The sequence below is a fragment of the Salminus brasiliensis genome, chromosome 2 (genome assembly GCF_030463535.1).
Source record: "Salminus brasiliensis chromosome 2, fSalBra1.hap2, whole genome shotgun sequence".
Taxonomy (NCBI): Eukaryota; Metazoa; Chordata; class Actinopteri; order Characiformes; family Bryconidae; genus Salminus; species Salminus brasiliensis.
The window spans coordinates 22,618,098-22,631,049 of NC_132879.1; the positions used below are offsets into that span (position 1 = coordinate 22,618,098).

Consider the following 12,952-nt stretch of genomic DNA (forward strand, 5'->3'; position numbering starts at 1 on the left):
TGTGTGTGTACTGAGAAGGCTCAGATAATTATATATTAGCATCAGAACTGTCTATTTTATAATCATCTTTTTGCCCCAAGTGTTGTAAAATGATCAGGTCATAGGCTATAGCTTGTAAACCTGGGCTATTTTGGTGAGATTTATGGTTTTACTAAACAATGTATTTAGTCATTCGGTCTGCTTATTAATAGCACCATGCCAAATCCCTTGGTTTCCATGTTTACAATGGCTATTACACCCAAATCAGATAATTGGAATGCTATTCACAGTTCAAGGGCTACTAAACACATTGAACTTCTTCAGTGTGACTCTGTACGTATGACAAAACACAATATAATAAAATGCTCAAATAATAATCACAAGAACTTCCACCAAACACATGTTTACCAAATATTTTTCATTGTTTAACATTTTGGTTTTCTTTGGACATAGCACTTCCTTTATTGACCTTCGCTGAGGTCCGAAGGTTAGATGTTATGAACATTAATATGTTCATTATTAATATCAATAGCATGTAATTTTTTCTAAACCCTAGCTTCATCATGGGGAATCAGTGAATAAAACTTAATTACTCTGCTGCATATTTTACATATTTTACATGATCTAGGGTCAGTTTGTGTTGCTATGACCAGTTCTCTAATCCTGTGCTACTTTGCACATATTAGCACAGGGTACAAGAGGGAATAGTTGAGGTCATTTGCATGTGCATATAGCATCTTTGCCATTTTTGAATTAGAATAACTTTGCAGACATGATTCTACTCCTTTTAATTTTTTCCTTTTAGAAAATATAATACAATCACTCTCTCTCCTGTGCTGTTAGGGCATTAAGCTGGAAAAGTGGACAAGCCCCCCCACTGGTTCCCTGACCACATGTCATAGATTTGAGCAGAAATAAGGTAGTAGTTCACTATAGCTCCTATTTCATTTTAGCAGTTTCTCACACCCTGCTTTTTAAATCTAATGTAACCTGCTAATTTACAAGAATACAACTTGCTTGTCAAAAGGGACACAAAAGTAACCTAATGCCCAAATGTGTTAAAAAGAATGTTGTAGGCTCCTTGACTACTTTTTCAAAACACAAATTTTATTTAGTTAGTGTAATGGTCATAAGTCAAGCGTAACCACGTGGATTACTGTGGTTAAGGTGTGTTTCTGTTATTATTTATATAATCATATTTATGTATACACATTCAGATATACACTACTGCATATGTGTCATACAATGAGCAATAATTAAAAATGAATATAATACAAAGGAAACCCAATGCAGGCATATATAGAATACTAACCCTCATTCGTGGTCCGAGGGTCTTCTCAGTAGAGCATCTACTGTATAAGCCCCTCCACAATACAGCTGCCCTGTCAGAGCTGAGCAGGACTCCTTTTGGCTTTCCTATGGTTCTAGATCATGTAGATCAGCACACAGCATTGGTTGGCCTACTGGCCATCATCAAACGTTTGATCAGAACTGTCCGGGCCAAGACCCATGAACTCCTCCCACTGTCCAAACACACAGTCATAGTTACATTTAGGCATGCTCATAAGACAGCCAGCATGTACAGTGTTTTCATTCCTAAAAACAGAGATTATTAAATATATGATTCTGTTGTTTGTCCTGTTAGCTTACATGCAACTGCAAAAAGTAAAAGTACTTCTTCTCTATCAAATACATAAATATATAAGAATATCAAAATAAATTAATACATGAATGAATCCTTTTGAATTTCTCATGTCTCATTCAAACCTACTTGATTAAGTGTAGTTAATGGCCATAAGCCACAAGTAACCGTATGAAACACAACTACAACGTTTTACACTTTTATTTTCATTTTACATGTAAACATAAACTTATACTCAAGAGACCTTTTAGGGGTTGTCAGCTCACTACACTGGCAGTTCTCTGAGGAACTGGTCTAGGGTGCTTCAAGGAACTGTGGACTGTACTGTAAGTATACTGTATATACTTAGAGCTTTCCCAAATAACCTGTTGCAACTGCTACTACCGAAACAATTTAATGATTGTGTGTTTACATTACATTATGTATTAAAAATGTAAAAATCTCAAATAAAAGAACAAAAAACATAAGAACATACAGAACATGCATACATATGCTACATGCTTACAGCTGTATTCAAATCCTCAAAGCCTGACATGAAGTGTCATATTTGGGATGTGAACAGATTGTGCATGGTCTTTTATGTCTGATAAAATGACATTGACCTCAGATAATATTAATAATTATTAATAATTATCCTGGACTTGCCTCCAGCTCCATCAGATCTATATGCAATGGCTAAAAAGATGTAGCTAACTGCTACATATTAAAGTTTGTGATTATTTAACATTTACTCAAAATGGACTGAAACTGATCATTAGGTCCATTCTGTTTTCCCTTGTATCGAATAATTTACAGTTATTCATTCTTATTATTCTCAAGTTGCCGGATAAAGACATTAGCTAGCTACCTAGTCCACTCCTGTGCAGCGGACAGCAGGAGGTCGTAGCTCCAGATCCCTCATAGGTGCTTCTAGACGGAGGGAGGAGGGCTGTAGAAATTTCCGGCGTCGCTGCTCGGGATCCAGAAAGTTCTGCAGCGCGGCAGCTTATTTATAGAGCCAGCCATCTTCCTGTTTCACACACCGGCAGCTAGCTCTGTCCAATGCGCCAACGGTAGACAGCAGCACACAGGGACAAGACCACTCTCACTGAGGCACAGAAACTGTAAGTAGCTACAGCTGTAATAGTTATCTATCTATCCTGACAACTCGCGCTTAATGTAGCTGGCTAATAACATAGTAACAGCAGCAGCACCTGCCCATCGCATACTGGGAAGACTGGGACAGCTAGCTAGATGTAGGTGATTTGAGTGGGGCAGAGTGGTTTAAGGTTAATACACTGTTTTTAATAGATATTAATAGATATAATAGATATTTTTAACAGGATTGTCCTGTTAAAAATGTATAACTCACTACAGTACCGTTATCTAGTGCTGGCGAGATTATTCTTACTGTAGCTAAACATGAGTGCGACTTCTGCTTTGGCTTTTTTTCCCCTGCTGACCAAAATAAATGCCTGCTATATCTCTGTAGTTTGCATTTGTCCGTTGTTTTTTTTTTTTTAAGCAAATCTGGTAAATCTAGTTATCGAGCTGTCTAACGTCTTGCTCCTGTTCTGCAGCTTGGTCGTTGCCAAAGATGGTTCGAGAGACCGGTTACTACGATATTCTTGGAGTAAGCCCGAAAGCCTCTGCAGATGAAATAAAGAAAGCGTATCGCAAACTGGCACTGAAATATCACCCAGATAAGAATCCGAATGAAGGCGAGAAGGTAAGTTGCCATGTCCGTGTCTATTTTCAGCAGCGTGTGCCACCTTGTCCCTAACTGACAGCGACAGAAACGTGCGGAACTTTCTGGAATTCGCCTTGAGCTCTGTCGTTAGCATAGCGTGGCTATGCTATGGTCTAGTGAAGCCTTGTCACCTAGCTAGTAAGGCCACCACACACCTTAGCGGACTTTCCTCAGTGTATTAAATACAGTTTCTCTCATAATTTGTGGCGTGTGTGTTGTTCCAGGTGGTAGGGTTGTGGTAAATGCATGTGGCTAGCTAGCTGCTAGCTAGCTAACTGTAGCTACAGGAGTGTACTCAAGCTCCGTGGGCTTGAGGTGAGCTTGGAAGGTTCACAGCTGCTTCAGCAACCTCGGTACGGGTCATGTATAGCTGGTTAATTGTAGCTAATGCTTATTTTTGTGTGTTTCTGTGTCTCTGCCACAGTTCAAGCTTATATCTCAAGCGTATGAAGTCCTGTCAGATTCCAAAAAGAGGGACTTGTATGACCAAGGAGGTGAACAAGCCATTAAAGAAGGAGGCATGGGTGGAGGGGATTTCTCCTCTCCCATGGACATTTTCAACATGTTCTTTGGTGGTGGCGGTGGTGGCAGAGCACAGAGAGAAAGGAGAGGTATATATATTTATATTTTTCTATATTATATATTTAATATATTTTTTATTTCTCCTGCTCACAGGTCTAAGAGACCAGAAGTAAATGGAGCATGACAAAAAGTATGAGCAAAATATTACTTTTTGTTATGATATGTCTATTATCAACCTCACAGAGAAATCATACGTGGTCATTTGTGTTCGTATTCTTTCAGCATGGCACATAAAACATAATCCCTGTAAATAGATTAATAATCATGTTCCCTGTATTTTATTAGGGAAGAACGTGGTCCACCAGCTTGGTGTCACGCTTGAAGAAATTTACAACGGTTCAACCAGGAAACTTGGTCTCCAGAAGAATGTAGTCTGCGAGAAATGTGATGGTAAGTTGGGACACTTCTAAAAGTGATCCTGTAAACTAGGGAGTGGGCAACTCCTGTCCCGGAGGGCCAAAATTCCTGCACAGTTTTGAGCTTTTCCTGCTCAAGCGCACCTGATTCAACTCACCTGTTAATTGCCAGGTTTAGTAGGTCTGTTAGAGCAGGAAAATCAGCAAACTGTACTGGACTCTGGCCCCTGTGGCCCACCCCTGCTGTGTACTGTACATTTCTTAAAGCTGCAAAGGAGTTTCTGTCCAGCAGATGGCGCTGGTGAGCGTGGCCCCTTCAGGCAGCGTGGCCCATTTTTCAATGGCTTTGCAGAGGAAGAACAAATGTATTGCTGCACATTAGAATTAAATTGAGTATGTACTACCATTGTTCAAAAATAGCTTTATGCTTAAGGCACTTTCTTCCACAGGGTATGGAGGAAAGAAGGGGACGCTTGAAAAATGTTCAAACTGCAAAGGCAGAGGAGTTCAAATCCAGGTGCAACAGATTGGTCCAGGAATGATTCAGCAGATACAGAGTATGTGCTCAGAATGCCAGGGGCAGGGGGAGAGGTTCAGCGCTAAGGACCGCTGCAAGAACTGTAATGGGCACAAAGTGGAACGCAAAAAGAAGATTCTCGAGGTCCATATTGACAAAGGTAGGAGTGCTGATGATTATAAATTTGCCAGTACGTTTTTGAACCTTCTGCACCGTCTCATAGTTCTTACACAGTTTACTTTAGCCGCATGTTGAGACAGAGTGAACTGTATGCAGGTGAAATGTTTAATAATTTTGCCACAGGTATGAAAGATGGCCAGAAAATCACATTCCACGGAGAGGGGGATCAGGAGCCGGGTCTGGAACCTGGTGATGTCATTATTGTCCTGGACCAAAAGGACCACCCTGTATACCAGAGGCAGGATGACAACCTTGTTATGAAGATGCAGATAAAACTAGTCGAGGCACTCTGCGGGTTCAGGAAGACAATACGTACACTAGACAACAGAACGCTCATCGTCAGTTCACCTCCAGGTACACTGCGTTTCAGATCTTGTCCCAAACTGTGAACTGACAAACTGTGTGCCATGGTTGTCAACACATTTTCCTTTTTTTAAGGTCAAGTAATAAAACCCAATGACCTGAAGTGTATTCAGAATGAAGGAATGCCTGTGTACAGAGATCCATATGACAAAGGACTACTTATCATTCAGTTTGAGGTGAGTTTTTAACCTGAACTTCCACACCGTTACCTTTTGTCAGTGTGAATCATGAAACTTTGATGAGCTTGATAAAGCTGATTAGCCTGTATGTAAAGAATGTTCAGGCCATTAGAGCTTCAGCTCACAGTTAAACATTTCTCCTCAGGTTGAGTTCCCAGACAAACACTGGCTCCCTGACAACATGTTTCCCCAACTGGAACAACTTCTTCCCAAAAGAGATGATGTAATGATTACTGATGATATGGAAGAAGTTGACCTCTGTGAGGTGGACATTGAATCTCAGAGAAGAAAATTTAGTGGAGAAGCCTATGATGAGGATGATGGTCCCAGGAGCCACGGAGTACAGTGTCAAACTCAGTGATTCTCATTTTCAGTGCAGCAGCTTTTTCATAGTTTGTATTTTTGTTCTTGTGCAAAAGAATCGTTAAACTGTTGTTCATTGGGCATTGGTTATGTTATCAGGCGGTTATTGGGTAACTTAAAACATTGGCACCACATAATACTCTACCGGAGCCGTAAAGTGTAACTGAAATTGACCAGCGGCTGCTTTAATTATAAATTTCAGTGCTAAAGTACATTAGCGGAAGGTTTTTGATAGGATGATCTTTCTGCTACCAAATTTAATGAACAAAAATAAACTGGTCCATACTGTTTTACCAGTAAATTAATTTCATAGTATTGTAGTTTATGCATGTACATTTTGAATGTGTGTTGATTTGTGCGTTGTCCCTTTTATATGTCCCTTCTATCTCTTTATTTATTTCTTTTTTTGTAACTTGTCTTTGAAAAAGCTCTGAAACTACTGAAGATGGGCATTTGTATGCTTTCTATGAAGGTACCAACTCCCTCATGGTTCACTTGTGTCTTTGAAATATATTTTTTCCTCAAATAAAATCTTTACTCCATTTAATCCTGGTGGTCCTTCAAGCAATTATATTTAAAAAAAGATGAGGAGTGAATGACCCTTTTAAAAGGTTTAATATCCATGTGCATAAGGTAAATAATATATATACATATATATATATATATATATATTGTTTTTATTCCTACAATTTTATATCTGCACCAGGAAGCCTAAATAAATGCCCGCAGGTTAGTTGTGGTTTCGTTTCATTTAAATGGCAAATATCTTTTCTATTTTTGTTGACCACAATAGCACTTTGGGTTTTCCGTAACTCTGCAGTGTACTGTATTTCATCAGTGTCTGTACTGCTCAGAAATAAGTTTGCACGTTTAGATACATAATAGATATTCTTGGTTTTTTCTTTATTTTCTCAGAGTTTGCTCTACTTAAAAAAAAATTAATTTAAACAAATTAGTCAAATCAGTTTTATTAAGAAAAGTACAATAATTAAAATTTAGATTAAAGCTGTATGTCCCAATCACATACATTTAAATAGGTTAGTTGATCATCAAGCATTGTCCAACGTTAGTATGTATACATATTCTCATCCTAAAAATCAAATCATACCTCTTCTCACCATATTCACCACTTTACATAATCTTCAAAACAAAATAAACATGAGGCATTTGGGGTCATTTAAAAGAACAAGTTTTACATATTAAAGATGAATATTTAATATATATATATAAATAAATATAAATCTCAATGATGTGCCTGCAATTTATTGAAAGAAAATAAAATCAAACCTGTTCACTCTGCCTGAAACATGATCATGTTTCATGATTATGATTTTTGTTAGTTAACTGTATTAACATCCATAATCCCACACTATTGTGTCAATATAATTAATTACTGGAGACAGAGTTTTGTTAACAGGTAAGTTACATGAATGAAAGCTTTTGTGTCAAATGTGCAGTCTACATTATTGATTCCTGAATCAAAAATACATGTTTAGTAGTAAAATGTATTTTTAAAATAAAGAATATGTTTTTTTTTATATCAGGAATGAAATATCACACGTAAATATGTAATTAATTTGCTCTGTATTGGTACAGGCATCAAATCTCAATCATCAAATTTTTTGTAGTAATGTCTTGATGGGGTAAAGTCTTGCAGGTCTTGGAGATGTCATGAAAAAAAATAACTGCAAACTGTATAACTATTAACTATTGTAAGTTCTGACAGAAATGAAAAGATATCAGACTGGAAAAAAATACCTCAAACTGGAATAACCAAGGACATTTACATTTCAATATAGAATGCAATCCAAAAGAGATGTAATGCCAGGACTTTATTCAGAAAAGTAGTAAGGTAGAAATAACCTTTAATATAATCACTGTTGTCACAACATCACTCATTGTAATCAATGAAAAGATAAAGAAACTGGAACAATTTCTTTTTAAAAATGTCCATTTTCCATTCTTCTCATTAGTGTTGCTTTCTTCTGAAAGAACAACCTGTCAAAATGCAATCAGTATAATGTCAGTACAGCCCAGTATGTTGCAGTGTCATTCATAACAACGCAGCAGCATATTTAACTGAGGTGTCACAAAACTTAGTGGCGCAATTAGTGGTGTTTCAGAACATAGTTGACCTGCGACCCATACACCCTGATGGCCCCCTCTGGATCAGCAAGCACGTGAACCACAAATTAACTGCCAATGTTTAACCATAGTATCACGGAATACAGTTTTACTGCCACTGTTACTTTTCAGGGTGTGTTTATACTTGTCAGCATAGGTTTGATTAAAATGAACCCTGATGTGATTGCTCTGTTAGTGTGGTTTGGTAAATCAAGTGTGCACGCTGCCTGTCAAACTCTGAAACGATCTAATAAACCATATTAGATTTTAATACTCTCCGCTAGTTATTGCGTGGGTAATGCAGGTCCTGTGAATATCCCGGATTGAGCAGACCTTTAGAACCTAATAATTCCCTAAATCTCAAAGCAGTGTTGCCATGAAAAGACAACAAGCATTCGTGGGTCACGTAACCCGAAGCATATGGACAACTCGTTACAGTATGTAAGCACTGTGCCACAAGAAAGTTCACTGACTAGAGATGGAGGGACTGATCGGCTGATTTATTCATATAAGCTCATTTTTAGCCCAAACATACAATCGGACGGTTTTTCTCTAAGTCAGCAGATCAGTGATGTTTAAAAATATGAAAAATATTTCACAAGTTAGGGATTACACCAGCTCTTTGCAAACCACCTCGCTAACAGGACCCTGCAGTACCTCGTTCAACAGCTAGATGGAAATACAGATGTTGCACACGGCTGCAGAAACCCCATACTGGATCTCTCTGCTCGTGTCAACAGACACCACTGTCTTCATCGTCAGTCTGACAGCAATTTTTACATTACTCACTCAGACTCATTTAGAAATGTTTGTAAAATGTGTAAAATATTTAGAAAGCCAAGTTATATCTATTTTTTGATGAAAAATGATCTGAACCGTGACGTGATCCAAATCGTGGGGTTTGTGATCCATTACACCCCTAGCTGAAATGCAGACCTGCGAAACACTCACCCTCCGTCAGCCTGGCTTTCCCTCCTGTGGGCTGGCAGAGCACTGTCGAGCACCCAACACATAGCACCACCGTCTGGGCATGGCTGAAAACTGTTGTGATTTTATAACAACCTGCAGATAAGAGATATGACATTCGCCATCATTCCCAAACATGACGTGAAACACAATGTCGAGTGGAGGGGTTATATAGTGCGTGTCATACCTGGGCATTTTACATCCATGAAGTAGGAGTTTGGACTCTGCACAAGCCTCTTCTTCTTGTGCCGCCTTCTCTCCAAATCAAAGGAGGGGTTCAGCAAATCTTTGGCCAGCTGTTACACAAAAGACAGAAAACTGACCAGTCAATGCTAGGCTCACCTTACACGTCAATATTCAGCAGCATGTGCTTCATAAATCATGAAGAAACAGAGAAAGGTGTTAGAACACGAGTTAGAAACTTAAACATATGTGAAAGACAGAAGGGCACACTAGAAGGTGTTAGCTAGCTACAACATCCTGTTCACAAACACCTGAGGATCAGTCTACACCACCAAGGGTTAAATGAAAGGAAAAGAAACCAAAACAAAGTGCCATTAAGTTTCTTTTTAAATAAATGCTAGCAGGACAGTGATCTCAGCAAAGCTGCTAAAATAAACGCAGACATGTTGGTATCTTAAAGGCCTCCCCCACATAAGACAGCATTACTTTACCCATGTTTACATTAGACCGAGCAGGGAAAGGATTGCCAACACTCAAGCAGTATCACAATACTTTCCATAGGAACAAAATGCATGGTTAGAAATGTCCATAAAACTGAAAAACCGTGGATATTATATTATATTAACCAACGAACATGTGCAAAACAGGCCAGCACAACACTGCTCTTCCAAACTCGCCATGTGCACCCAGCAAGAAAAACTCCATAACACTACATCGACTTAAGATTTCATCCATAGCATCGGTTTAACACCAAGAACCAGATGAACACGTCCGAACAACACAGCTGTCAACACCTTTCCTTCAGAAAAAGGCTTCCAGACTTACAGGCATTTTCAGAAAGAGGGATTTTCTCCTGCGTAGACTGTCTTGCTCTCCTCGCTACCTCAATCACACTGAGCTAGCCCTGGGTTGCCACGCGCGCTTTTGTAAATCCTCATCCTATTAAAGTGAATGTGCAAACATGCCCAGGCATGCCGCCCTATTGCTGTATACTGTGCATCACAAGCAAGCTGTGATTTACCAGATGATTTCATTGTGTTTCATCACTGTGTGACTCAGAAGAGCACGATGCATGCCTTGAATTTGTATATGAGGTGGAGGGTTGAGGGTTTTCTATATTACATGTGTTAGATAATCGAAAAAGCCCCCTAAACCCCAGAACCACCGAAATAAGCAGCACCATGTTTGCATAGATACCAATTCTGATTTGATTTGATATCAGAATAGTTTGCCCTCTAAATGAATAAAAATCTGCATTTGTTTGGCACAGGAATACACATCACACACAACAAAACAATATTCAGGCCAAATATGATGTTATGGATGAAGTTGAAACCATACACTTAAAGGTTTACAAAGGATGAACCATTTTACTGCCTAGTGTTTACATAAATGTACTGGACCTATTTAGGTCTCGTTTCAGATCTTTTTTTTTTTTTAAGTCATGAACCAAAGAAAGCTTTCTTTGTGTACTTTAAACATATATTCTACTTTTATTTAGACATTGGTTTATTTCTTCATCACAGTTTGAAGCATTTGAACACTTTATGAAAACACATGTATGTTACTATAACCCCTAATGCTGGTCAACGACGTTAATCTGGGCTGTGTTTAAATGGATATTGGTTATTAAAAAGTGACAAATACAATGATCACAAGCCTGAACTGCAGTCATAAATTGAGGGGAGTTTTAAATCTGGCAACCTCGACGACAGCCTTCACTTCCTCAAACTACGCAGCAGCAGCAGTGGCACACGAGGAGCAGTCAACATGATCAGTGCGCTGATGTAAACACATGGTTCTCTGAGTGGTTATGGCTCTATATAGAAACCCCCATTTTTAAGTAAATCATTTAAGCCAAAGACGCACATCCACATTAAACCGGTTCCTTGTGTGTGTGTGTGTGTGTCATGGGTCTCAGTCCTCAGTTGTCTGTTATTAGCGGTTGCTTCCTAATCAGACTGGAGCATATTAATAAGCAGACGATATGTTGTCAGCCGTGGCCACCTCTGTCTTGCATGGGTCCTCTAACACACCTGACCCAGCACACTGAGAGGTTTGTTGAGCTGAACCAGCTGTGCGCAAAAAACACGTGGGCAAAAAAGGGGGTTTGCAGGATTACGATGAGATGAGATGAGATGCTTCCTGACTCCCATCACACAGCTCTGTTAACTGAAAACTGAAACACGTATTAGCCTCTGAAGTGATTTCGATGCAGTAGTTTTAGGTCCAGCAGGTGGTGCTGAAGCATGTGTGCATAGAGGGCACTCACGAGCAACCCTTAGAATGGCAAAGTGGGAAATGGGACACGCTATGGCTGGGGGTTATTCCCATGCATTTCTCTGCACATGTATGAGTTTTCCCTACTCTACACACCTGACCCAGCCCACAGGGAGGTTGGTAATTAGTAACGGAGTTGAATCGGCTGTGCTAGATGAGACAAAGTGCAGAGTGCAGGGTGTGGAAGGACTTGGGATGGAGCCCGAAGGCCTTGCAATCCAAAGTTCAAATGAATTGTGATTGTGAAATGATCATTTTGTAGAAGGTGTAATGATGTTGTAAAGTGGGGCAGTTCTCAGTTTAGTTATTTCCTATATATATTAGTGTCACTGCTGGTTGTCTATGGGCTGTCAGTATTAGGCCAAATTATTAAGAAGAAAATTATGCAACAGATGGGCTGCTGTCGGGCTGCATGGACCGTACTCTAGCAAGAGAAACAGGGTTGGAAATCTGAGCTCTGACTTAATTACACATGTACACACAGCAGTACAGTTAACAATCTTATGCTCAGAAATACAATAAACAATACAGTATATAGAATGAACACATAAAACCTACAGAAATCATACAGTATTATTGTAATTCATTATTTATTTATTTATTATTGTTTTAACACCACTTTGAGATTTTTATTAAAAAGCATAATAAAAGTGTGGGTCAGTTAACCTAACAGGGATTACCCAGAATTCACTTGAATGGTTCTTTGGCCCCTATGAAAAGGGGGGTTTCTTCACAGGATCAGTCTTGAACCACATTTCCCTGCCTAATGACCATGTGAACTCTTAACTATCTGCCACTATTAATATTACCACTATTACCCATCATTACTCTCATTACTCTGACCATCACTGCCATGGCTATATTAGGTTATACCACACCATAAATATTATATTATGATTAAGAATATGTTGCACATCTGAGCAGTACACCAGTTTAGGTGGTTTGGTGACTTTTGTCAATAATTTATTAATAGTTCTGACCAGAGGAGGATGGGTCGGGTCCCCCTTGTGAGTCTTGGTTCCTCCCAAGGATTCTTCCTCCAGCTCTGAGGGAGTTTTTCCTTGCCAATGCCACCGTTGGCTTGCTCCCTGGGGGTCTTCGATTTTTCATGTCTTTTTATGATATTGATTTCTTGTCTTTTAATAATTGCAATAATTGCAAATACATTTGTATTTGTCACTTACTGATGTTTTATGGAACCTTTTTTACAGTTATATATAGCACCATAAAGAAGTCCATTATTGCTGTGAGACAAGGGACCTTTTTTTCAGGACTATCTAGAACCTTTAGCAGAGACTCCCACTTTTAACGGCAAACGGCAGTGCTTTTTTATGGAGATGGCAGCTGTGATTGTGTCAGAAACGGTTGCACCTTAAAGTAGCTAAACTGACTCATGAACAAGGTGCGTCTGGTGACTTTTGGACAGCTGTAGCTCCCACACCGCAGAAACTACAGAGACCAGACACTGGGCGCGAGGCGTTGATTGCCGGTGACGTCACGCCCCGGAGG

The 12,952-nt window shown here is 39.2% G+C and overlaps 2 protein-coding genes across 3 annotated transcripts; one reads left to right on the top strand and one right to left on the bottom strand.

Moving 5' to 3' along the window:
• Nucleotides 1-2,570: 2,570 nt before the first annotated feature.
• On the top strand, nt 2,571-6,437 carry dnaja (DnaJ heat shock protein family (Hsp40) member A). Of its 2 annotated transcripts, XM_072670820.1 has the most exons (8): nt 2,571-2,724; nt 3,181-3,329; nt 3,775-3,961; nt 4,218-4,322; nt 4,738-4,965; nt 5,109-5,339; nt 5,424-5,524; nt 5,673-6,437. In XM_072670820.1, exons 2-8 carry the CDS (start codon nt 3,198-3,200, stop codon nt 5,886-5,888), a joined length of 1,200 nt encoding a protein of 399 aa, XP_072526921.1. In that variant the 5' UTR covers nt 2,571-2,724; nt 3,181-3,197; the 3' UTR covers nt 5,889-6,437. The 2 variants fall into 2 exon arrangements, with proteins under 2 accessions (XP_072526921.1, XP_072526922.1); XM_072670821.1 differs by lacking the exons at nt 2,571-2,724; nt 3,181-3,329; nt 3,775-3,961 and adding an exon at nt 3,973-4,062.
• Nucleotides 6,438-7,707: 1,270 nt separating this feature from the next.
• rps27l (ribosomal protein S27 like) lies at nt 7,708-10,071 on the bottom strand. The gene is made up of 4 exons (XM_072673682.1): nt 9,989-10,071; nt 9,168-9,276; nt 8,966-9,076; nt 7,708-7,888 (listed from the first exon to the last, which is right to left on the bottom strand). Exons 1-4 carry the CDS (start codon nt 9,992-9,994, stop codon nt 7,860-7,862), a joined length of 255 nt encoding a protein of 84 aa, XP_072529783.1. The 5' UTR covers nt 9,995-10,071; the 3' UTR covers nt 7,708-7,859.
• Between the last annotated feature and the right edge of the window lie 2,881 nt (nt 10,072-12,952).